General features: G+C 48.6%; 1 protein-coding gene across 2 annotated transcripts in view; it reads left to right on the top strand.

Moving 5' to 3' along the window:
• RAVER1 (ribonucleoprotein, PTB binding 1) overlaps positions 1-26269 on the top strand; it is a 264889-nt gene that overhangs the window by 120590 nt on the left and 118030 nt on the right. For both annotated transcript variants that reach the window (XM_086959113.1, XM_086959114.1), the window contains exons 7-8: positions 4528-4642; positions 5894-6144. In XM_086959113.1, coding sequence (XP_086815239.1) covers positions 4528-4642; positions 5894-6144 — 366 coding nt within the window. The remainder of the gene's footprint in view (positions 1-4527; positions 4643-5893; positions 6145-26269) is intronic.

Below are 26269 nucleotides of genomic sequence, written 5' to 3'. Positions count from 1 at the left end.
CTGTGCTGGGACTATGGCTGCTCTCCCACACTACCGCTAATGGAGCACTTTGGATTTTACATTGAGGCCTGTACACTTTTGGGGAACCCTTGGACAGTGTGTATGGTATTACTACCTAGTGGCAATATCCTATACTGAGCCAGCTTCCTGCACTATCTAAAACCCAATTCCATAAATACTTACAGTTTCACCATACACTTGCCATTTACCAGGCACATCTCAAAATTCTTATAATATAGCCCACTGGAAGACAACATTCTGATGGGGATGCGGAAAAATACCTCTCTACATCACTTTTTTTCCACACCCTCTCTGTTTTCTCTGTACAGACTAAAACACAGATTTTCATTTTTCCAAGATTGTAATGGTACAAACCCATGTCCTGGAGAGGCTGGTGGATCTGTAGACAAATCGGGGAGGCTTTAATTTGTCTCGAATGAATCTGGTGAGGCTCTGCTTTGTCCTCAGGCCCTGCAGTACCATATTCTTCTTAGCTTGGCCTACATCGCTCCCAGGGGTGGCTGAGTTGGCTGGTCTGATAAATGTTATTGGGTTGGTGTTGGACAGGCCACATGAAGGGCCGCTCTCCCCCGGCCCCACCAGGCCCGAGTCCAGGCCCACAAGTACCACACACCGCCATTGCACGTCCTCTGTCCCCTCAGAGACCCCTGCCCTCGAGCATGGCAACCTCGTGGGTCCGATCCACTGCCGGCCCTCGCGCCCATCCTGGGGCGCCATCTTGAACCCTCCACCACGAGGCCGCCTGGCCCCCGATCGACCTCAACCCTGGGCCTGGCCCGGCCTCAGACATCCCGGCACCACCATCCACCCAGGAGGTGAGCGGGCTACTTGGCAAGTCAATGGGAGAAAGAGGTGTCGATGGCTCTCCCCCGCCAAGTGCCGCTCGCCCATCGCCTCCCCGGGCGCCGGCTCCACCCCCCTGCTGGGTGTCTGGACTCCCTCATCCCGGACCTCCCGACCTCCAAGTGCGAGGGTCCGGACATCAAAGCACACCAGCCCTATAACTGGGGCAGCTCCAGAGCAGGAAGGCAGTTGTATCTTGGAGTCGAGAGACGCAAAGAAGAACTCATCCTTGACGGACTACTGGCGCTGCCGTAGCTCTGCCTTGTGCACCATCGTCTGGCCTGCTGGTGCTGCCGCAACCTTCGTAACCTTCATCGTCGTCGGGACCTGCTGGCGTGGCCGCGGACCGTTTGTAACCATCATCTCCATCGGGACCTGCAGGCTCCGCCGCGGACCGTCGTTTCCTTCGTCCATCTCGGGACCTGCTGGCTCCGCCGCGGCCCGATCATCTAGAACGCCGAGCTCGAGGATTGAGAGCTATTTTCATCTTTTTGGTAACCAGACTGTCCCGCTACCCTTTTCCCAAACCAGAGACTAGAATCGAGGGGACCCCTGAGTCCAGACCTCCTTGTACCATTCCATCGTAACCTTAAAGAATTGCCTATAAAGTCTCGTTGAACTTTAACCTTGTGTGGTGTCCGTCTGTGGGGGGGAAGTTACTTGTCTGTACGATCGCTGGAGACGGCTCTCCCCGGAGACCTCTCCCCTTATCCTCGGCCGACCCTCCCGGTCCGTCTAACAGTTGGGCAAGATGTTTACTCTAAGAAGAGTGGAACTTAAATCATTTATATGGGGGATGGACATGGGATGATGCCTCTTTGCAATAGAGTCTAGCCAACGTTATGCCTCTTTGCAATAGTCTAGCCAACGTTATTTACTTTTTGTCCTTGGGTACCCTTTTAAACAATGCATGGGCTGCAGACTAAGTAGATTAATATATTTGAAACTTCTACATTGTCACTTGATATCAAAGGCTCATTTTAATTGCTTGTGTCCGATTACTTGGCTTCCTTGCAACAGTACTCGCCATGCAAGTGTTTACATTGGTAAATGATTATATTGGTAAATGATGCTCTTTGCACCACAATTGTGCCCCCTTTGGGAATAGATTAAGATATTCAGCTATGCTGCTTCTTTTGTATGTTCTATATATGATTTTTAAACCTTCCACCTGTTCATTTTCAGACAAAATGAACATTTGTTATCCTTTATCTGTTTGATTTGGCCAGAACAGGACTATCTTTTTGAAGAGTAGGACATTGACCAGATACTTTAAATTTGATTATTCTTACAACTAATACACCAGTTCTAGCTAGAGATGGAGACAAATCTCTACATGGCTCAAGGGCAACATGCTACCTAATGCAAGATACAAAGCCCATATAGAAATTTGTAATGCTAGTTTCCAAAGGAATGTGTTTTCCAAGCTCTTTTTTGCAACGTAACTTCTTTTCCTTTGGTGACTTTTTGTTTTTCTGGTCTTTCTTGCCATGCTTTTGGCCCCAGAATGCATTGCTTGGAAACTCGCTGTTGCTTCAGAACCAGGTATGGACACAACTCATGCAGAACAAGGAAAATCAGGCTCTTCTCCATGTGAGTGTTAGGTTGTGCTCCAAGTTCATTGTGATTGGCGTGTTGTGCCTAGTTTGGTGTGTTAACCTTTGACGCATTGTGGCCAGTGCTCCGTCGTTTGAGATTCAAAGGAACTAGTTGGGGGAGGCAAATTATCTTTAAAAGTGCAGATTCCAGCTATGACATTCTATGGACTGGAACTCATTTCTTCGTTTTTTTTTTTGTTTTTTTTTTTGTGTGCGTATGTGTCTGCGTGTTATCTCTATTAAAGTATGCCTCTCATTCTATCTAATGTAGCAGAAGGTAACTGACTATCCAGTTTGTCCATTGCTGAACAGTTTTTCTAGGTTTACTGCTGCAAAGTGTTGTGTTGATACGGCTGACCACACTGTTCGGAAGTAGCAAGGATAGAATGCCCCAATGAAAAATATGCTATAATCTCAGATTGTAAGACCAAAGTGAGGGTTCTTTGTTAGATTCTAGTGGTTGCAGCAGATTAGAGTCAGGTTTCAATATCAACAGGCCAGACGCAGCCTTTCTTTCTTTTATTAGGCCTTGAATACAGTTAAGTTAGATAACTAATATTTTCGCACTACAAAATTGCTAAGATTATTTTTATTGATAATGGTTTGTATTTGAACTGTTTCTATGGTTGACATTTGCACAGTATCTGGTGTTTTGGTACTATTTGATCAGGAGGGCATTGACTGAGTTGCTGAAATACTGTCTTAATATCAAACAGTTGAATTGGGGTGATGGTGTTTCTGAGCAAGCTTGTGCTCATACAGTCGCATTGTTGGAGAGTAGAGAAGGAGTAGCCCTCCCTTTGGCTTGTTAAACTTGTATATTGTTTAAAAGCTAAAGAGATGGCCTATCAATTACATTGGAAAAGCGAGATGGACTTGGACTGTTTTCAGTAGTGATGTCCGGTTTGAAAATAGCTTCATACTGAGGTTTTATTGCTGGTAGATATCTGATTTTCTACACCAGCCCTTTCCTTATGTGCTTAAATGCTGAATGGCAAGCCCATGCCATGAGTGATCTGCTAAGATGGAGCTGTTTTTATTTAAAGAATTAGGTAGTGGAAGTTCATTATATATGAGATTTTCTCTGTTCCACCTACTTTGGCACCCGAGGTTAATAAGAGTTATTTTAGTTTTCAGACATATTGCTATGCTTTAGTGTGCTGGGGTCAGCCCAGATTGCGAGTGACCAAAAGGTAACCTTATCAATTATTCATTCAGATAGCCTCTTAAATAGGCCATGCCGTGAATCGGAAGCAAGGCATAGGAAGTAAATGGAAAACATGATGCTCAAGAAGTGCCTCTTGCTTGAGCTTGAAGGTCCGCTGTGCCGGTAAGGCTGAAGGTTCTTGGAAATTGTCGAACTTTGAGCAGCCATTTTGATTTTGTGGTCTACAGTATCAGTCAGAGGACATGCTCCCAGAAGAATCTAGGTTTTCCTTCTTGTTTATAAAAAGGGGTTGCTTGCCCAGTAAAGGCAGTAGCCATTTGTTTATGGTCGAAGAAAATGTGAAGAAAAATACTTAAGAATGGTAACTGCTGGTCACCTATGCCCCTTCACTCACCTGAATTAGGAAATGCAGTGAAGGTGTGAGCTTGTATCCAGTAGCACTAAGTCACTGATGAATGTGCATAAAAATGTGTGTTTAATCTTATCTGGCAATTTTTGCCTTCTGCTTTTCTGTCCTGATCACACCCGATGAGTCACTGGTTAAAAGGCCATTATAAATCCAGGTTCAATGAGTATTGCTGGACAATCCCACCTCATGATGAAGGTATATGGATTTGACTGATCTGACTGGGAGATCATTTTTAATGTTTTCTTTCTTTTGTTTGCTGCTAATTCCACATTGGCCATTGGTGGGTATGAAATGAATTGTGGGGAGAAGGGGGTTCTCGTAAGAAATGTTCTTATGACATGCGTTGGCTTTTGTGTGCTGCACTGTGTATGGTGTTTTATATCCTTTCCAACTCAGCAAGGTACTTGACGCCTATCCTTCTGGTGCCTGGAGTGTGCACGGATTCCAGTTTGCTTACATCTGCTGCTCTTTTTATTGTCTTGTTGCAGAAACCAGGGATTTTGGGGGATTCTCCCCTTGTCTCTCTGCAGCAAAACCCTTTGGGGCTGCCAACTCCTCCACCCACCCAGCCTGGGATGAAGCTCGTGGGAGACATGGCACCAGGTGATGGTCCATCTTTTTGACTTTGTCATCTGTTTATGATTTTCTTGGTGCACCTGAAAATAGTTTTTTATTAAAGATAAGAAATGGTTTGTTACCCCAAAAACTAATTGTTTAAAGTGGATTGTGTCTCTGGTAAGTATCTACATCCAACTGATAAATATTAGATTGGACTTGATATGTAGTTGCAGAAGTAGACCAGCTAATGCTAAATGCAAATGATTCTGCCGGTGCATAAACTTCACGAGTGTCTTGAACCAAAAATATTTGTTCACTGCCAATCGGCATCAGTCAAAGCAGGTTTAAAAGCAAACCTGACATTATGCACTAGGAAGTAACACATTCCAATAAACACTTGATGTATGAAACTCTTCCAGTGCAAAAACGAAATTCTAGTTATTCTTGCTTAACTGCACTTATTATTTTTGCACTCTTGCCTGGGCTCCTATATTGGAGTGTTATGGTTTGTTTAGTTTGTGCTGTGCCTGCCCACTCAGTATTTGTTCTGCAATAAGGTTCAATTGCTCCTTGGAAAATAATTGCAAATCCAGTACCACAGCAGTATTTCAAAGACACAACGATTTACTAGCATGTTGTCAATTCTAGTTTTAAAACCTTAGTGTGTACCTCCATAATGCTATAATGATATTCATAATGAACTTGCCATTCATAGAGTTAAAACCAACTTGAAAAGTAGAGTAATCCTGCAAGTAGGAGTTTCACGGTATGGCGCAAACCCATTTTATACCATAAATATAAAACAAAATTAAAACCGAAGTATTTGATATGCGATGGCTACTACTGATCAAGTTTCCTTCCTTCCTTTTACTTCTTACATTGTTTTGTTGGAAATAAAAGGCATCTGCAATATATGCTGTGCTGAATCCAATCTTCCATCCTCACTGGCGGATTTAGTATTGTCTGGAAGTTGTGGTTTGGCTTAAACTGCTTCAAGCTGAATGGCATAACTATAATAAAATAGGTGGGTACTGACTAGGACATTTTTGATAAATATAAGGTCTGGTCCTAAGAAGTCCCTCATATACCTTTTGTCTAGAAGGTTGAAAAATAGAAAAGTCTGCTTTCAGTATAATTGTTAGATGCATTGTTATAAACATTAATGTAGGGTGTAACATACTTTGTGCTCATATTTGTGTGAACCATGACAAGCTAACATAACTATATCGAGTTTTTTTAAACCGTTGTTTAGCTGCATTTCTTTCCTTCACTCATTATTGTTTCATCGTTATGCAGGTGGGGGTCTGTCAGAAATGGCACCAGGACACGGGAAGTCCCCTAGGCTTTCTCCGGTGAACCTGCCTCCGTTTCTGGGCCAGCTTGGAATGGACCGGGATGTACATGCAATGGGGCCTCCCCCCTCTCGTGTTTCTCCTTCCCCTCTTCCCCAGCAAGGGCTACAGGGCCTTCCTACCTCTATCTTGGGTTCCCTCATCAGTGGATTGCAGAAGCAAAAACAGATGGAAAGCAGGCCACCTGCCTCAGGGGTAAGGCTATTTATTCTCTACTTCCAGAACAAAACTTATTGACTGGCAACCTCATACAGTAATCTAAACTCCAGAAGGCTGCGAGTCTAATTGTGAAAAACTCTTTTCAAGCATAGTCTGTGGGTTTCTGAGGAAGTGCCAAGGTTGGTAGTGGTTAAGTCTTGATTGGATAAGGTTTAGTTTTATGTGTCTATTGATCAAATGGGCTTCTGTACAATTCAAATGGCTTTTGAAATCTCTCATTGCCCATCATAAAGCACACAAATGCGTAGTTGATATACTCTGGTCTTGAGAACTCTGCTTGCCCACTAGCCATGGCGAGTCCGATTTTTATCAAGGCAAGCTTTTTTAGGCTGCTGCAGGCGCGGTCTGGCAGATCCTCCAGCTGGCAAATAACAGATGTTCTGTTCACTCAAAGTGAATGAGCAATAATAGATGCAGATGCATTTAAATCTTGTTTTTATCTGGTCACATTTGCACAAGTTTTTGTTTTGTAACAAATTACTGCTAATTTCAACCTGAAGATTAGTGTTTACCTTTCTTTCTCTGACTGCAAAGTTAGAGGATTTTGTAAAGTGAACTATTTGACTATGGTGCTGGGCACACAACATTGAAATAGCTTGTAATGAAAAGTTCAAATATTTCAAAATATATTTCAGTAGTTGAGAAAGCTTTTTTTTTTTTTTTTTTTTTTTGTAATTCGGATGAGATGGCAGCAAATATTTTAATAGAATCAAAACAAATCAGAGTACTTGGGGTTGTGCAGATGATAAATATTTGCTGAAACCAGATTTTCACACATTATCATTTGCACGCCATAGGTTTATCAGTATTATTTCATGTCCGTGGGAAGGGTTAGCTTTTTCAATGGAATAATGACAATACACTAACCTATCATGCTTTAGTAATATATAAAAAGTACGTTTTAAGCATAAACTGAGAAGCATTCCTTCCCCAACACTGATGACAGTGCTATATGTGAACAAAGCAGCAAGTCGGGGTTGTGTGTACCCTATATCTGGGCTACATTTTTATTATAGGTGAGCTAAATTTTAGACTATCAAATCCAACAAATGTCTTTTTTTTTTGTACAATAGACATGCTGAACTCCCCCCCCCCCCCCCCCCCTCCCCTATTTGAAGGTGCTCTCATGTGTGATAAAGAAGAAAACTGCACCTCAGTGAAATACAATTTGGCCTAGGATTACATAGTTTGAGAAGAGTTTATGGGTCCAGTGAATTTTCAAGTCACTAGGTCTGACATTTTTATTATTTTTCGATGGATGCTTTGGATTATTAATTGTATTGGCACTTAAGTAGTTTGAAGTTGGTGAGGAAATTGTTGACAACATTCCCACATTTCTCCCAACTAAAATGAAACCGCAAAAGGGAGACATTTGGGAATGGAATACTGGCAGCAGTCTGGAAGTGCAGTATTACCGGAAACATTTTTTTTTCCCTTCCTATTGTAAGTGTCCACAAATCTAGTTTTGAAAAATGTTCCTCAGTGTTATTTATCATTATGGGTAATTTAGAATTTGCAGTAGTACAAATGTACATCCCTAAACTGATTCTTGGATGCACTTCTAAAACAAGCTTTCGTTCACCTTCATTTTCTGTTTTTTGATATTTCATTATCCTAAATGGTTTGTACACAGTGGAAAAAATGTTGTAAACCACTGGTTGGTTTCTGGCCCCGGATATCATGGAGTTTTGAATTAATTGCTAAATAGACATAATATCTTGTTTTTGTGGCTCTGCCTTTTGTGCAGAACAATAGGTGTGCAACTCTTGTGACCCTTTTTGTCCTACTTGTATAGACTATTTCTATTTTAGCAGTAATTGCTTCGGGCAGTCCTTGACCAAGACACATAAATGACCGCTCGTTGAATTTAAAATTCCTCTACTTTCCCGGTAGCTTTCATGGCTGTCCCACGGATTTCACACTGGTTATCCCACACAGATTGCAATTAGATATAAAGCACTAAAGAATTAAATATCTCTTTTCCTTTGACTATGAAAAAGTCAAAACCGCGTCTGCCTCCTTGTTACTACCCTGACACACTGCTCCTGCTTGCAGTGTAAGAGGAAGGAGCTGTGAGTCTGTGCTCCAGGAAAGAGCAACATGCTAATGGTTTTTGCTTAGAGGTAGAAAAAAATTTCAATCCCATCTGTCTCCTTGCTGAGACATGGCTACAAGCTTTGCCCTCTAGCTGTGCTTCCCATAAAGGGTTGTGAACGGAGGAAAATGTGTGTTTGAGGTATGTGAGCTGTAGGTCACATGCTTTTCATACTCTTGCCATCTAGTGTTGGGTCCGGATGTTTGCAAGAAATCTTTCCAGTCACAAGGTAGGTATTGTTTCGCATTGCTTCAGAATCGATCCTTGGGTTCCCCCTCTGTTCGTACTTCTCTAACTTGACGGAATTGTTCTCTAACACGTTTCTCTCGCCACTATTCGAATTAAAACTCAAGACTTCGACATTTGTGTCCGAAGATCTGCAGACGGCCTTCCGGATGATCTGCGTCCATTTGACCCCTCGTCAATGGAACAGACCCCATTTAAATTCTGCCCTCTGTGCCACGCGAAATATACATGCCCAGACTCATCAGGTGTGTAATTTGTGCTTGTCCCCAGATCACAATGAGGAAGACTGTGACGCGTGCCGATCCTTCAGATCAAAGAAAACTCTCTGTGATCGTCTGGCTAGACGTCCAGAGATGCAGCGGTTGGATGTCACACCAGATCTCTTTGGTGAAGACTCTGAACAAAAAGAGGTATCTGCAGCCGAAGAGGAGCTGGCTTTGGCTACATCAAGACTCCGGTACAGATTTGCAGATCGACCTCGAAGACTATGGAGTGCCGCAGGGGCAAGGCCTATTAGCAAGGTATAAAAGAGCCCACTGGGACGAAATGGAACAATTATTGCAGTTTCTCCCAGATCAGGATAGGGCAAAAGCTCAAGACCTAGTCCAAGAAGTGAAATACATTTCTGTAGTAGGGGATCTCTGTGTATAGTCATAATCTAGTGAATAGTCCCGCCCATGTGCATGGACCCCGGAGCAATCAAAAATAATCTCTTACGGTGTCGAAAAAATGCAGAACTGCACAGACACTTAAGAGAGAATTTAAAGACAGATAATGCAGCCTATAAACAGGCTACATTGTCCAGTACTTCAACTAGAAATTCCACCAAAAATCCACAAACGGCAAAGTCTGTCCAGATTTCCCTTGCTTCAGCAGCAAAAACCCTCTGGAATGATGGAGAGGAAGACATAGACAGACAAGCCCCATAGGCTGCCATTATGTGGCTCAAAACAGGATACTGTGCCTTTAAGAGAACTTTCCAGAACTTCACAGTATCCCAGAATGCACTGCAGGTCCCTTTTACTTTCAGTTCTTTTTTCCGGCTCCTGCAAGCAGGACCTTGGAGCATTGAGCTCTACCTTTTTAAGGGTTTTTGGTGATTTTTCACTGCTTTTTTCAAAGTGAAGTGCTTGTACTTTGGTGCCTTTCTCCTTGGTTCTTGCACTCTGTTTTTTGTCGAATATGCCTGCGTTATTCGATAAATGCCCGGAGTTCTCCAGGAAGAAGGCCAAATCAGATCCCCATGAAGTGTGTATCCTCTGCCTTCCATCTTCCCATGTCCCAGAGAAGTGTGTGATCTGTCAGGGCTTCTCTGGCAGGACCCTGAAGGACAGAAAGAAGATCTGACTTCAGGGCCTTGAAGAATGAAAGCACAAGGTGGGTCTGGAGGGGCTTCATCTGCCCATGCTGAGGCCTCTGGGGGGGCTCCCTAGGGGCAGGAAGGCCAGCAAACGTCACCATTCTCCGTCTGGGTCGATTGCACCCACTACAGCGTCGAGAGGGATGACTACGGTCTGTTCCCCGTCGTCGGGGGCGAAACGACGTCGACGCTCGGCGTCTAAGGATGTTACAAGACCATCTAAGTCCCCGGTGACTATTTTGTCGACGTCAGCGTCAAACGATCGACGTCGAAAGGCCAGGCGTCGGCGCTTGCCGTGGAGGCGACACCGCCGTTCGCCGTCGGCGAAGAGGAGACGTTTGTCGTCGAGGGGATCCTCGTCGTCTAAGTGGAGTGCCGCTGAGGCGCAGGTCGCCGCTGAGGCGCAGGTCGGCAATGAGGCGCAGGAGATCGCCGTCGAGGCGCAGGAGATCGCCGTCGAGGCGCAGGAGATCGCCGTCGAGGCGGACGAGGTTGCCGTCGAGGCGAAGAAGTTCGACGCCGTGGGGGAGACGCTCGACGTCACGGGGCCGACGCTCGCCGTCTGGTCGCCGTTATTCGACGTCGAAGAGAAGTGGAAGGAGACCTGACGCCATGGGAGGTTCGCCAACGTCCCAGCCAGGTAAAGAAGGCGGTTCACCGGGCTCGGTGTATTCCGAGGTGTATACCCAGTCGGGGAAGGTGACTCCGCCTCCACCATTGCCGAGGGGTCCCCCTCCGAGGAATCCTACTCCTCCGTTACCTCCACCTCAACCTGGACCTCGGTTGCCAGAGAAGCCGCCTTCGATTCCCCCGAGGTCGACTTCATTGCCTAATCTTCCGACACCTCCAAAAGGGAAACCTAAGCCGAAGGCCCCGGCCAAGCCCAAGTCACCTGCTCCAGTGGAACCGGTTGATCGCCTTAGGCCGAGGAGGTCACGATCACGCTCCGGACGGAGAGGAAGATCGAGGAGTCGACGCAGATCCTCCACCAGATGGAGGCATCACCGTAGGAGAAGGGGATCTAGGTCCCGCACGGACTCCTCCAGGACCCGCTCCTACTCACCTACTTTGTCGGGCTCCCCAGGGACCAGAGTGTCTCCAGTGGACGACATAAGTACATTCCAGGAGGTTCTCCTGAGGGGGGCTGCAAAACTGGGTATCACGGTAACTGCTCCGACACCTACGACGTCCGTGATATTCGAAACTCTTCACAAGAGGCACTTATCTCACCCTCTCCTACCACTGGTACCTGGACTGGTAGAACCTGCAGAGGAGCTGTTCCTCAAACCGGCGGTAGTGAAGGCCGCTCCCTCCCGGCTTCTGAAGAAGTACAGGGCCCCGGATTCGGACCCAGCCTTTCTGAGGATATATCCGGTTCCTGATTCAGTGATAGTGACGGCGGCCAGGAAGTTACACTCTCCCTCCCCGTCCTCCACTGTGCCTCCAGATAAAGAAAGTCGATGGATCGACTCGGCTGAAAGGAAGGCTTGTGGAACTGCGTCCAAGGCTATGAAGGCGTCCAGCGATGCGGCGGTGCTAGGTCGTTATGACCGGGCTCTGTGGGACTCCCTGCAACAGTTCGTGGAACTTCTGCCGAGGGACAAGAGGGAGGACTTCCAAGAGATCCTCAAGGAAGGAATGCTGGTGTCAAACCAAGTCATCAGAGCAGCGGCGGATGTCTCCCTGTTGGCTGCCCATGGTTACTGTCATGGGATCAATCAGACGCCATGCTTGGCTCAGGCTCATGTCCCTCAAGCCGGAGGCCCAGCAGCGGGTGGCCAATCTGCCCTTTTCCGGGGAGACCTTGTTCGGAAAACACGCAGATGATGAGATGGCCCGCATGAAGGCGGAGGCGGAGACACTGACGGCTGTGGGCTTGGAGAAGCCGAAAGAAAAGAAGTCCTACCGCCCGTTCCAAAGACAGTTCGGTGCGCAGGGTAGAGGACAAGGGCAGTCTTCGGGACAGCAGCAACAGCAGCAGCAGTTCTGGAGACCCTTCCAGAAGCGCCAGAAGGGTAGAGGGGGACAGTAGTCCTCAAAAGCGAACAAGGGCCCGGCCGGGTCGCGACCCTAAGCGGTTACTTCCCCTTCATCCGTTACCCGCTCCGGTGGGGAGAAGCGTTCAACTTTTTCTGGCAGAGTGGAGAAAAATTACTCCGGACAAGTGGGTGCTGAATATTGTTTGCAATGGATACAGTCTTCGGTTCATCAGCCCGCCTCCAGCGATCCCTCCGGTCAGCTCACAGTATCAACTGCGTGAGCTCCAGGCGGAGGCCGATATCCTGTTAAGGAAAAGGGCGATAGAAGACGGACCTCTGTCTCGAAGAGGTCTATACTCCCGGTTCTTCCTGGTTCGCAAGAAGGACAAGAACCAGTTCAGGCCCATTCTGGACTTGCGGCAGGCAAACAAGTGGATTTGCAGAGAAGTTTTGCATGCTGTTGTTGCATCAGATTTATCCTCAGTTGCAACAGGGAGACTGGCTTTGTGCAATAGACCTACAGGATGCGTACTTCCATGTGCCCATTGCATGCAAACACAGGAAGTTTCTGCGATTTCAAGTCGGCACCTATAATTATCGGTACACAGTGCTGCCATTCAGGCTGAAGTCTGCCCATAGAACATTCTCGAAGTGTATGGCAGTGGTAGCGGCACACCTAAGGAAGAACAAGGTGTTTGTCTACCCGTACCTGGATGATTGGTTGATCAAGGCCTCCGTCTTGGAAGCTCAAGCACACTTCCAGAAGACGTGCGTTCTCTTGAACAAGTTGGGGTTGCACATCAACATGTCCAAGTCTGTCCCGATCCCGGTCCAGTGCATACAGTACTTGGGAGCCACCATCAATACGCTGTCAGCAAGCGTGTCTCCTTCGGAGGGGTGATCGATCCTTTGGAAGGCTCAGGCTCTTATGACCGCTCCATCTACAACAGTGAGGACGGTGTCTTCTCTACTGGGGTCGATGGCATCTTGTATCTTCCTCACTCCTCATGCACGGCTGCACATGAGACCTCTGCCGGAGTGCTTGGAGGACCAGTGGGACCAGAGGAAAGGATCTTGGGACGACAAGATACGATTGTCTTTGCATGCTCTTCACTCTCTGAAGTGGTGGTGTTCAGCGGAGAATCGCCTCAGAGGGGTACCCTTCCACAAGGACATTCCTACTCGGACTATCGTGACGGATGCCTCTCTCCACGGCTGGGGAGCGCATTTGGGAGACTTACAGATTCAAGGAACGTGGTCTCCGATGGAGTCCACGTATCGCATCAATTTCCTGGAGCTCAGAGCTGTGCACTTGGCACTGAAGGCCTTTCATCCGTCCTTCCAGACCAACTCTCTGCTTGTACAGACAGACAGACAATACGACCACAATGTATTACCTCAACAAGCGGGGGGCTCAAGATCGCACACCCTGTCTCAGGAGGCGCTGACGATCTGGCACTGGCTTCTGGCCCGAGGATTGACTATAACGGCTACCCATCTACCAGGTGTGCAGAATGTTCAGGCAGACGCACTGAGCAGGCTGATTGAGGAAAACCACAAATGGGTCATAAACTACGAAGTACTAGGAGAAGTCTTCGAAAGGTGGAGGACTCCAGACGTAGATCTGTTCGCCACCGCCGAAAACTGCAAATGCAGAGACTTCGCCTCCAGATACTACCAGCAAGGGACGCTGGGGAATGCGCTATGGATCAACAGGTCGAACAGCTTTCTGTACGCTTTTCCACCCATTCCCCTGATTCCAGCGGTGCTCATCAAGCTGTCCCAATCCAGTGCACGGATGATCCTGATTGCCCCGGAATGGCCCAGACAGTGGTGGTTCACGGACCTGCTTCACCGGTCTCTCCTTCCGCACATACGGCTGCCGTGCCGGCCGGACCTTCTCACGAAGTTCGGGGGGGCGGATGTTGCACCCCAACCTCTCGTCTTTGAGTTTGGCAGCATGGCTCCTGAGAGTGCAATATGGCCATTTAAATCTGCCAGAGGATTGAATGGACATACTGAAGGAGTCTAAGCGACCTTCCACTCGGACATCCTATGCTTACAAGTGGAAGAGGTTTTGTATCTGGTGTGAGTCCAAGAACTATGACCCGACGACGTGCAAGGAAGATATCATCCTTCCTTACCTTCTACATTTGGCGCGGTCTGGCCTTAATGTTCATTCCATTAAGGTTCATCTCGCTGCCTTGACTGCCTACAGGAAAAGCCCTTCACAGACTTCCTTCTTCCAGATCCCTGTGCTCAAAGATTTTTTTGGAAGGCTTGAAGAAAGTGTTCCCTCCTGTCAGGCTTCCTTCGCCTTTATGGGAATTGAATGTGGTGCTGTCCAGACCGATGAAGGAGCCTTTTGAACCTATTCATAAGGCTTCGTTGCAGCACCTCTCCTGGAAGGCAGCGTTCCTTGTGGCCATTACATCGGCCCACAGGGTGAGTGAAATTCAGGCGTTGTGTTGCCAAGAACCTTGTACTGTATTTCATGCTGCTAAGATTGTTATGCGTACTCACCCTAAATTTCTTCCCAAGGTTATTTCTGATTTTCATGTCAACCAAACTATAACTTTGCCTACGTTTTTTCAGAATCGTTCATCTCCAGCGGAAAGGTCCTTACATTCCCTGGATATTGGGAGGGTGTTGAAATTTTATCTGGATAAGACCAAAGATATTCGTAGGTCAGACCAATTGTTCGTCAATTATGGATCAGTCAGGACGGGTCTTGCTACCTCTAAGCAGTCCATCTCTAGGTGGATTGTGTCCTGCATACAACTGTGTTACCAGAAAGCTAATAAGACCTTAGGGGTAAACCTAAGGCTCATTCCACCAGGGGCAAAGCTGCCACGATGGCTTTGCTCCGTAATGTTCCTATTGCAGAAATCTGCAAGGCCGCCACTTGGAAGTCGGTCCATACCTTTGCTAAGCATTACTGTCTGGACACGGATGCCAGGGCAGACGCTCAGGTTGGGCAGGCTTCGCTGCGATATCTGTTCGCACAATAGTGGTGTTATTTCTCGTTTCTCCACCGCCGCTTTGGTGTGGGGATGGGCTTGCCATTCTATTCACTAGATTACTATACACAGAGATCCCCTACTACAGAAGGAGTAGTTTCCTTCCTGTAACTCCAGTTTTGTAGTAGGGGGTATCTCTGTTATAGTCATAAGCGCCTGCCCTCCTCCCTGGTGGAGAGAGATATTCATGTAAGGAATGCTACTGGTCTGGCGTTTTACGCCTTCAAAAAGAACTGAAAGTAAAAGGGACCTGCAGTGCATTCTGGGATACTGTGAAGTTCTGGAAAGTTCTCTTAAAAGGCACAGTATCCTGTTTTGAGCCACTTAATGGCAGCCTATGGGGCTTGTCTGTCCATGTCTTCCTCTCTATCATTCCAGAGGGTTTTTGCTGCTGAAGCAAGGGAAATCTGGACAGACTTTGCTGTTTGTGGATTTTTGGTGGAATTTCTAGTTGAAGTACTAGACAGTGTAGCCTGTTTATAGGCTGCATTATCTGTCTTTAAATTCTCTCTTGTGTCTGTGCAGTTCTGCATTTTTTCGACACCTTAAGAGATTATTTTTGATCCGTGGTCCACGCACAAGGTCGGGACTATTGACTAGAATATGACTATAACAGAGATACCCCTACTACAGAACTGGAGTTACAGGACAAACTACTCTTTCCAATGCTTCTATCAGATGTGCTCTAGATGCAGCTGACACCGCAGCTAGAGAAGTGAATACTAGCATCTTACTGAGACGTCATTCTTTGTTTATGGATTTCAGGATTCAAGCTTGGAAGTCCAACAATCCATACTGAATATACCTTTTGATTAAAAAAAAAAAAAAACACCTCATTGGTCCTGCAGTCGATATTTAGCGCTGGAAAAAATGAAAAAGGACACTTATGTGGCAACATCGATGGGAGCGCTTAAATCTCCATCAAATGGAGGTTCCTTTTGGCGCTCTTTTTATCGGGCAGTGTTCAAGTCTACAGGCACGGCTCCGAACACTTCCTCTTATTCAGGCAACTCCCAATCCTTTTTACAAAAGGATTTTTCAGAGGGGGTTACAGGGGAAATAGCACCAAGGGCAGAGGTTAAAACACCACACCTCTCACTTCCCACTTCTTCAAGCAAACAGTGACTTCCCAGCACTTCCCGTTGACTATTCCACACCTGTAAGTGGAAGACTTCAAAACCTTCTCCCCATTTGGAAATCAAAAAAAGACAAATTGGCGCTTGGAATTATCCAACATGGCTATTGCCTGGAGCTTACAACAATCCTCCAAACATTCCCCCTCGATCACACAAGATTTCTTCAGCACTTGCTTCAACAAAAAGTGCACTCTTTATTACTCAAAAGGGCTATAGCACCAGTTCCACTTCAATACCTTGGTCGGGGGTTTATTCTCTTTACTTTCTCATTCTCAAAAAGGACAGCTCTTTGAGGCCTATTCTAAATCTCTGAGTTCAACAAGTACATATTGTCAGAGCATTTTTACATGGTCACTCTTCAACAAGTACTTCCCCTTTTGCAGCAGGGTGACTTTATGTTTATGCTAGATCTAAAGGATGCCTACTTTCATATTCCTATTCACCCCGCTCATTGCATATACCTCAGATTTGTGATAGCAGGCAAACATTACCAGTTCAAGGTTATTCCATTTGGCGTCACCACAGCCCCCAGAGTGTTATCCAAATGTCTCGTTGTAGTAGGCACTCATCTCCAAAGACAATGTATACATGTATTTCCTTACCTGGACGACTGGCTTATCAAGGCAAGCACTTGCCAAACTTGTATACTTCACTCAGACAACGGTACATCTGCACCATTAGTTGGGTTTCACAATAAATGCACTGAAATCTCACCTGTGTCCAGCACAGGTGCAGTCTTATCTAGGAGCTTCCCTCAATACTCTCAAAGCTCTAGCTACTCCCAATGTAGCCAGGATTCACAATATTCAGCCACAATATTAGTTTCACCCCAATCAACCATTACCAGCCAGAATCTTCATGCAACTGTTGGGAATTATTATGGCATCCTGTATTGTAATTGTACCTCATGCAAGGCTTCACATGCGTACTCTGGAGGAATGTCTAGAAAGTCAATGGAATCAATCACAGGGTCTAGTGTTGGTAGACCGCCACACCCATCGCTCTCTGTAGGTGGCGGAACCATCAAAACATAGGAAAGGGATGGCCCTTCATAGACCTGATTCCACAGATTGTATTGACAGCGGACGCATCTCTAACTGGTTGGGGTGTTTCTCTTCAACATCACACGGTACAAGGGTTGTGGTCACAGTCACAAACGTCTCCACATCAACTATTTAGAATGGCTAGCACTGTTTCTTGCACTCAAAGCTTTTCTCACCCAACTTCTAGGCAAGACTCTTAATCTGCACAGACAACATGACAGCAATGTATTACCTACAAAAACAGGGAGGGACACGCTCTAGCTGTCTTGCACAAGGAATTTGGAATTGGGTGATTTAACACAAAATACACCTCCTAGCAGAACACCTTTAACAAAAAATACACCTCCTAGCAGAACACCTTCCAGGATTGGACAATTGGATCTGAAAGAGACACAATTGTGATAGATTCCCTACCTTATAATATCCCCAGACGTCAGACTGGATCCGGAAAGCTTTCGTCAGCAGTACCCCTGCACGTCGATGGGCATCGGTGTACGGCTCCGCGTGCGTCGTTGGCGTCTTATTCGCAGAGATGACATCACTGGAGCTACTTAGATGCGCCCACGCACGCTGACGTCAGTTTTCTTTTTCTGCGCCAGCAAGCGCAGATCCGGAGAGAGCGGTACTCAGTCACTTGTTGACTAAGTCATTTTTTGTTATCATTTGTGAGTACACTGTACCCCTGGTGCAAAGGGATGCCCGGTTTCACGATGTCTCTGACCAACCCGCACAATGAGTCTCTTCTGCCAGGGGCATGACCACGACAGTCGTGCTCCCACTGCCGGGCCATGGCCCCCAAAACATTGCTGGTACAGTCCTGAAAGTGGCTGTAGGCCCGGAAGTCAGCCCCATGTTGTTCAAGGCTCCGGTCCCGCGGGAGGTCGAGGGACCAGTCACGGGGCAAGCACCATCATTTGAAGACTTCGCACTCTGAGTCCGGTAAGGCGAAGCACAAAAAGTCAAAGAAGGGTCGGGCTCTTCGTACTCCCCTCGCGGGACGCGGCTGAGGGGGCAGGTGGCACTGCCTCTGCGGCTCCGACTGACCCTGAGCAGTTACCAATGGTTTACCCACCTTTCCTGGGTCCATCGCCGCCCCGGACGAATTGCAAGAGTTCATGTCTGCAATGGCACGTATCTTCGGCCTGTGCGGCCCCGTCTGCATGCCTTCGGGCCCCACTGTTCCGCGTTCCTCACCGGCTCCGACGTAGTCGACTCCCAGAAGCCTCCGTGGCTCACCGTTCTTGCTGGTGGACCCTGTACGGCCCCCACTGACATAGACGTCACCGATGCCGACGCCAGCATCGACTTTTTTCCGACATCGACGCGATCCTGGAGGGATGTCTCCCAGCGCCGATGGGGAACTTTTACCCTTTTATTAATCCCGCCCTCGTCTACTTGTGGGGAAAGGGGATGATTGGGGATGTGAGTCTGTCCCCCACTGGGATGAGGATGCGGAGTCCGGTGGCCCGTATTACACTCCTCCCCTTCAGCTACTATGGAGGAGAGTAGTACCTTTTCCATGGTGCTAGGTAGGGCGGCTGAGGCTCTTAACCTCGAGCTCCCTACAGTGGCTGTCGGGACCAACCTACTGACTGAAGTGCTTCGGCCAGCTTCTTCTACAGAACCGCTGTTGCTGTTTTAATGATGCACTTACTGATGTGCTTCTGGGAACTTGGTCCCGGCCCAACACAGGGGCCCCTGTGGACAAAGGTGTGGGCCGACGCCATCGCCCTGCCCCGGGCGACCCTACCTTCCTCACACAGCACCCTACACCTGAGTTTGGTGGTTCGGACCCCCTCGTCCCAGAGTGCGTTTCCTTTCTCTCCACCAGACCAGGAATCCAAGAAATTGGAGCAGTTTGGGAAGAGTTATTCTTCCGCAAATTCTGGACTGCTGTCTGTGAACACTGCCTGTCTCTTGGGCCGCTCTTTCCATTCTGTATGGGATGCGGTTGTGCAGGTGCTACCTCAGTGTCCGGAGGGGGACCGGACAGGTCTCTCCCGCGCTCTTATGGAGGGGAGAGATGCAGTCAAGTTCACTATACGTTTTGGGCTTGATACCGCTGATTCGCTGGGTAGGGCAATTTCCACAAAGGTGGCGCTACGCCGTCATGCCTGGTTGAGGACGACTGGTTTTTCTGCAGATGTCTAGAATACTTTAATGGACATGCCCTTCGATGGCACTCGCCTTTTTAGGTTTCGCTGGGGGGCGGAGCCGTTAGGCTCCTCCTCCAGAGAAATCTATTGAGTACAGTAAGCACTATGGAACACGCCCCCCCGTCCCATTGGCTAGCTCCATAAATGGAGCCTAGCCATTGGACGAGGGGCCTGTCCATCAATGCCGGACCAGACACGGGGGCGTTCCCGAGATTCTTTGGCTTTTGCCGACGTCACGCGACGCCGGGAACGCCCCCGAGTCTGGTCCGGCCGGGCCGTGCTTGCTGCTGTCCTGGGCATCGTGAGTGTTTTTCCCCGGCACGTTTCCCGCCTCCCTCCCGCCGTTCGTGTTCTCTCCCGCCCCCCTCCCCCCTCACGCCCCCTGTGTCCTCTCCCGCCCCCTCCCGCCGTCCGTTACTCTCCCGCCCCCCCCCCCCCCCCCCCCGTGTCCTCGTAGGTGCTGACCCGGGAGCCGCACTGCCATAGGCTGACTCCCGGGTGCTTTGGAGGCTCGCCCGTTCTGCCGAAATGTTGCAAATAGCCATCAGAAACAATTTTTTTTAAACCCAATCTTTAATGGCGGGCGCGCAACCGCAATAACTACCTAACACCCTTGGTGAGGGAGGAACAGAAAAGTGATCCCCTCCCAAGATGGTACCAGCATAGTGACTAAATAAATCGTAATTTCGATGGCCAAACCCTTCGTTCTGAAGTGCTGTTTGAGACCTTATAAGGGCCGAGGAGCTTGTCTGAGATCCCGCCTTCGCTAAAGGGTACGAATGGAAAAGGGACAAGCGTCGCTGTGATCTGGAAGCGGCCATCTTTGGTGGGAAGAACATGTTTTAGCATTTTGATAATAATTATTCAGTATTTTTCCAATATAGGCAGATTATTACAAAGCGCAAAATTCTAATCCTCTAATCAGACCCTGTCTCTCGGTCTACAATGCTAGATTCCGTAGTAACTTCAGGCAGTCCACACCACTCAGTTATTGATGCACAACACTTGCCCTCTTATTGAAAAAGTATCATATCCCGACCATAAAACCAACCCATGATATTTCAGTAACTCCTCCTCCTACACGCCCTCGCTTGTTCCACACCTCCTATTCCCCTCCGGCCCCACATTACCCTGCGCGCCTAGCCCACCCTCCTGTCACCCACCCCTCTTGCCCCACCCTCTAGTAAGCCATGCCGGGAGGGCGGTGGGTGCCGGAAGTGTTTGCAGTCTGAAGTAACAGCGACCGAGAAGGTGGTGAGGGGGAGAGCAGAGGAGGGAGTGGAGCCCTGTGGGCGCAGTCCAGGTGGAGGAGGGATACGTGGCACGGGGGGGATTGTGGCCAGCACTGGCTGGAGGGGCAGCAGGGTGGGTGAACAACACTGGGGTCTTAACTCTGTGCTGCACTTGGTTAGAGGGCTGCGGTGGAGGCATTTATGATCAGGATGAGGCGAAGGTGCAGGAGATGGCAGCGTCCAGGAAATGGGCATGTAAAGCGTTAGCACCGAGTTGATGACATAATGGGTGGGGGGGACTCGTGAAGGCATTAGAATGAGGAGTGGAGAGGAAAGGCAAGAATGGAGCTGTAGTAGGAGAGGGCATGAGAAGTGAGCGGTATCTCGAGCAGTGTGGGTGGACTAGAAGGTAATGGGCGTTGTCACTGGAGCGGCGAGGTAGTGTTTAAAGAGAGGGGAAGTGAAATAGGTGTAGCGGTGTAGCACAGTGTGTAGACGAAAAGAGTACGGTGCCCCATAAAGTCTTCATGTTTCCTGCCTTCGCTTTATAAGTATACCATAAGTAGTTTACGACTTTATTCTTCCTTTCCTTGTTATGTTCCTCCATCATCCTTCCTAGACCCTGTGACCATATCTTTATTGTCTGAATCGTGTTCGTGTCATAACTATGCAGACCTTTAGTGCTGTTACATCTGAACTTTGACTCTCATAGTGTCCTGTGTTATTCTCTGACGCCTTTGCCTGCCAGTTTTGTACCTTCCTGTCTTCTATATTTCCTTTTGGCGTATGAATGTCCCTTTTATGGCCTTATGGTTGTCTTGTTTTTGTTGTCTGTCTCCAGTCTCTCTTTATCGTCCTGGAGATGTATTTCACAGGACTGGTCATGATGCTCCATGTGTGCCATCTAGAACCGCACACAATTCTCCAGATGAGTACTATAAAATATGCTGTGACTCATGCCCAGATCTGGACCTGATGCTCAGGCTTGGTCTCTGTACTTGGATTGTGTAAGCCTGGAGAAATGCTTATATTGGTTTATAGAGGACTTGGGGCAGTGATCCATTTTGGTGAGGAAACATGTCTCCAGAGAAGCATATACTAGTGTGACTCACTGCATAGCACCAGTACAGTTGGGCGTGACTGTATAATGAGTTCTTGTGTATTTTGATTATAGGTATATCCCCAGAACGCCATGCTGCTTGCGCATATTCCACCTGTGCATGAAGGGGCAAGCCTGGGGAGTGCCAGCGCCACATTAATCTGATAGCCACACTAGATCACATGAAACGCTTTAAAGGGACATATGGAGCAGTTCCAAGGTACCAGCATGGTAAAAAACAAATAACTGCACGTCTGCCTCTTACGCTTCATCATCCAACACACTGCTACGCCTTGTTCTTTTAATTTAAGCACCACTTTATGAGAGTGCGTGTTTCCTCCAGCTGGCTCCCTTGTGTACTTCTCCCCCTCTGTGTTTCTCACTCATTCTGTTCCTGCCTTTCATCCTTTGTCATTTTGCTTGACCCAGCATCTCCTACCCATCCTTCGTTGTCAGTGTGCTCTCCCTACACTCTCCTGCCCACCCTCCATTGTCCATGTGCTCTCCATACCCTCTCCTGCCTACCCTTTGTTGACGTGTGCTCTGCCCACCCTCTATTGCCCGTGTGCTTTCTTTACCCACTCCTGCCCACCCTCCGATGTCCCTGTGCTCTCCCCACCCTCTCCTGCCCACCCTCTATTGCCCGTGTGCTTTCTTTACCCTCTCCTGCCCACCCTCCGATGTCCTTGTGCTCTCCCCACCCTCTCCTGCCCACCCTCTGTTGACGTGTGCTTTTTTTACCCTCTCCTGCCCACCCTCCGATGTCCGTGTGCTCTCCCCACTCTCTCCTGACCACCCTCTATTGCCCGTGTGCTTTCTTTACCCTCTCCTGCCCACCCTCCATTGTCCATGTGCTCTCCATACCCTCTCCTGCCCACCCTCTGTTGACCTGTGCTCTCCCTAACCTCTCCTGCCCACCCTCCATTTTCCGTGTGCTCTCCCCGCCCTCTCATGCCAACCCTCTGTTGCCCGTGTGCTTTCTTTACCCTCTCCTGCCCACCCTCCGTTGTCCATGTGCTCTCCCTACCCTCTCATGCCAACCCTCTGTTGCCAGTGTGGTTTCTTTACCCTCTCCTGCCCACCCTTCGTTGTCCATGTGCTCTCCTTACCCTCTCCTGCCCACCCTCTGTTGCCAGTGTGCTTTCTTTACCCTCCCCTGCCCACCCCCGTTGTCCTTGTGCTCTCCCTGCCCTCTTCTGCCCTCTTCTGCCCACCCTGTTGCCAGTGTGCTTTCTTTACCCTCTCCTGCCCACTCTTCATTTTCCATGTGCTCTCCTCACCCTCTCCTGCCCACCCTTCGTTGTCGATGTGCTCTCCTTACCCTCTCCTGCCCACCCTCTGTTGCCAGTGTGCTTTCTTTACCCTCCCCTGCCCACCCTCCGTTGTCCTTGTGCTCTCCCTGCCCTCTTCTGCCCACCCTGTTGCCAGTGTGCTTTCTTTACCCTCTCCTGCCCACCCTTCGTTGTCCATGTGTTCTCCCCTCCATCTCCTGCCCACCCTCCGTTGTCCATGTGCTCTCCTTACCCTCTGTTGCCAGTGTGCTTTCTTTACCCTCCCCTGCCCACCCTCCGTTGTCCACATGTTCTCCCTACCCTCTTCTGCCCACCCTCTGTTGCCCGTGTGCTTTCTTTACCCTCTCCTGCCCACTCTCCCTCTCTCTCCTCCTCTAGCCCTTCTCCTTTCCGCCCTCCCTCTCTTACCTGCCGCCCTCTCCTTTCTGCCTTTCTCACACTTTCCTACCTTCCCTCATGCCCTCACACTCCTTTATGCCCTCCCTCTCTCCTGCGTCTATTCCTTCCCTCCTGCTCTCCCTCTCTATACTACACTCGCTTCCTTTTGAGCTTTCTTACTCCTGGCCTCTTTCATCCCTTCCCTCTCTCTGCAAATAATTGCATCATAAATGCACTCCAGATTTCTGTGTAAAGTAAAACACATCAACGTTTTACACATAATTCAATGAAGATACAAAACACCATTTATCAAAAGCTCAAACTTTAACAAAGGGAGTGCAGAGTAGGGAGTGCATAGAGCAGGGGGAGTGCAGAGTGCATAGAGTGCAGAGTGCGTGCAGAGTGCGTGCAGAGTGCATAGAGGGTGCAAAGTGCATAGGCAGTGCAGAGTACATAGGGAATGCAGAGTCCAGAGAGAGTGCATAAATAGTGCATACAAAGTGCATAGGGAATGTATACAAAGTGCAGAGTGCATAGGGAATGCAGAGTGTATAGGGAGTGCATACACAGTGCAGAGTGCATAAGGAGTGCAGAGTGCATAGAGAGTGCAGAGAGAGAGTGCATAAAAATTGCAGAATGTATAAAGAGTGCAGAGTGCATAAGGAGTGCAAAGTGCATAGAGAGTGCATAGGTAATGCAGAGTGCATAGGGAGTGCATAGACAGTGCAAAGTGCAGAGAGAGTACATAGGGAGTGCAAAGTGTATAGAGAGTGCAGAGTGCATAAGGAATGCAGAGAGTGCATAAGGAATGCAGAGAGTGCATAAGGAATGCAGAGAGTGCATAAGGAATGCAGAGAGTGCATAGGGAGTGCAGAGTGCATAAGAAGTGCAGAGTGCACAGTGCATAGACAGTGCACAGTGCATAGGTAATGCAGAATGCATACAGAGTGCATAGGGAGTGCAGAGTGCATAGGGAGTGCAGAGTGCATAGGGAGTGCAGAGTGCATAGGGAGTGCAGAGTGCATAGGGAGTGCAGAGTGCATAGGGAGTGCAGAGTGCATAGGGAGTGCAGAGTGCATAGGGAGTGCAGAGTGCATAGGGAGTGCAGAGTGCATAGGGAGTGCAGAGTGCATAGGGAGTGCAGAGTGCATAGGGAGTGCAGAGTGCATAGGGAGTGCAGAGTGCATAGGGAGTGCAGAGTGCATAGGGAGTGCAGAGTGCATAGGGAGTGCAGAGTGCATAGGGAGTGTACTCTGCACTCTTTAGGCACTCTGCACTCTATGCACTCCCTATGCACTCTCCACTCTCTATGCAAAGTGCTGCATAGGGAGTGCAGAGTGCATAGGGAGTGCATAGGGAGTGCATGATAAGTGCAGAGTGCATAGGAAGTGCAGAGTGCATAGGAAGTGTGGAGTGCATACAAAGTGCACAGTGCATACAGAGTGCTGCATAAAAAGTGCAGAGTGCATAGGGAGTGCATAGGAAGTGGAGCGTGTAGGGTGCATATAGAGTACAGAGTGCTGCATAGGGAGTGCAGAGTGCACAGGGAGTGCATATGAAATGCAGAGTGCAAAAAGAGTACTAGGGAGTGCTAGAGAGTGCCAAGTGACTGCAAAAAAAAGGTAATGGCAATGTAAATGACAATGCCATTTACTTATCTGTTTTCGAAACAAAAACATAAATACAAATTTTGGCATATACAATGCCAATAACTCTAACTTTTCCAAAGGCGAAACCATTGCATTGTAAATGCTTGTTGGTGATAAGGCGGATTCCACATTGGAGCGTTTCAAGGACGGCCACAAGTACTACTTCCGCTTCTAACTTTCGTTCCTTTCGAAGCTCTGGAAGGGGCGTACAAACATGCTCATTTCAGAACAAGTCTACGCAGCAACCGTCCCAGCACAGACGCGGACGTGGGGCTCGCAGAGGCGGGTCACGGGGCCAGCTTGCGGGTCAGTCCACCAACACCCCGCTTTCTGCCTCCACCCTTCCTAGTCTGCAGGCCCACCAGACGCAAGTGGGTGGCAGAATTCGTCCTCACCTCCCCCACTGGCGCACCTTTACATCAGACAGGTGGGTTCTAGATATTGTTCGAAAGGGCTACCCCCTCCCCTTTGAGTCTACCCTCCAGCCATGCCACTGCAGTTCCACCACATGTCAGGGGATCATTTGGCACTTCTCCAGCAAGAAGTTACGTCCCTCTTGGCCAAGGGGGCCATCAAGCGCGTTCCGATGCCAGAACTAGGCCATGGTTGTTACTCCCACTACTTCTTGGTTCCAAAGATGGACAAGGGTCTACGTCGCATCTTGGACCTTCGGAGCCTAAGTCGTAAGGGGAAGTTCAAAATGCTCACTCTGGCTCAGGCCTTGTCTTCTCTCGACCCAATAGATTGGATGGTGGCGCTGGACCTGCAGGACGCTTATTTTCATATTCCCGGCCCATCGGCGTTACCTACGTTTCACAGAGGGCCAGGAGCATTTTCAGTTAACTGTGCTCCCCTTTGGCCTTATGTTAACAGCGCCCATTTGGTATTCACAAAAATGATGCTGGCAGTTGCGGCTCATCTGTGAAGATCAAGGGTTCCAGTCGACTGGTTGTTGAAGAGGGGCTCGCCACAGATGGTAGTCTCCCACCTCCAGACTATTGCCGACATACTAATTTGCTGGGATTTTCAATCAACGTGCCGAAGTCTCACTTGATTCCCTCCCAGAAGCTCCTGTTCATCTGCGCGGTTCTGGACACAGCGCAGTTTCAGGTTTATCCTCCTGAACCGCGAGTCCAAGACATTCGGGCTATGATTCAGATCTTTCAGCCCTTGTCCTGGGTTTCGGTCAGGACGACCTTGAGGCAGCTGGGACTCATGGCCTCCTGCATCCTGCTGACCAACCATGCCAGCTGGCATATACAGGCTCTGCAGTGGGACCTGAAGTTCCAGTGGGCGCTGCATCAGGGAAACTTGTCCGATATACGTCCAGATCTCGGAGGACACTGCACAACATTTGCAGTGGTGGCTCACGAATCAGCATTGGGTCAGCGGCAGATCCCTCTCCTTTCCCCAACC

This window comes from Lissotriton vulgaris, chromosome 1_1 (genome assembly GCF_964263255.1).
Source record: "Lissotriton vulgaris chromosome 1_1, aLisVul1.2, whole genome shotgun sequence".
Lineage (NCBI taxonomy): Eukaryota > Metazoa > Chordata > Amphibia > Caudata > Salamandridae > Lissotriton > Lissotriton vulgaris.
This window is presented reverse-complemented; position numbering and strand designations above follow the sequence as displayed.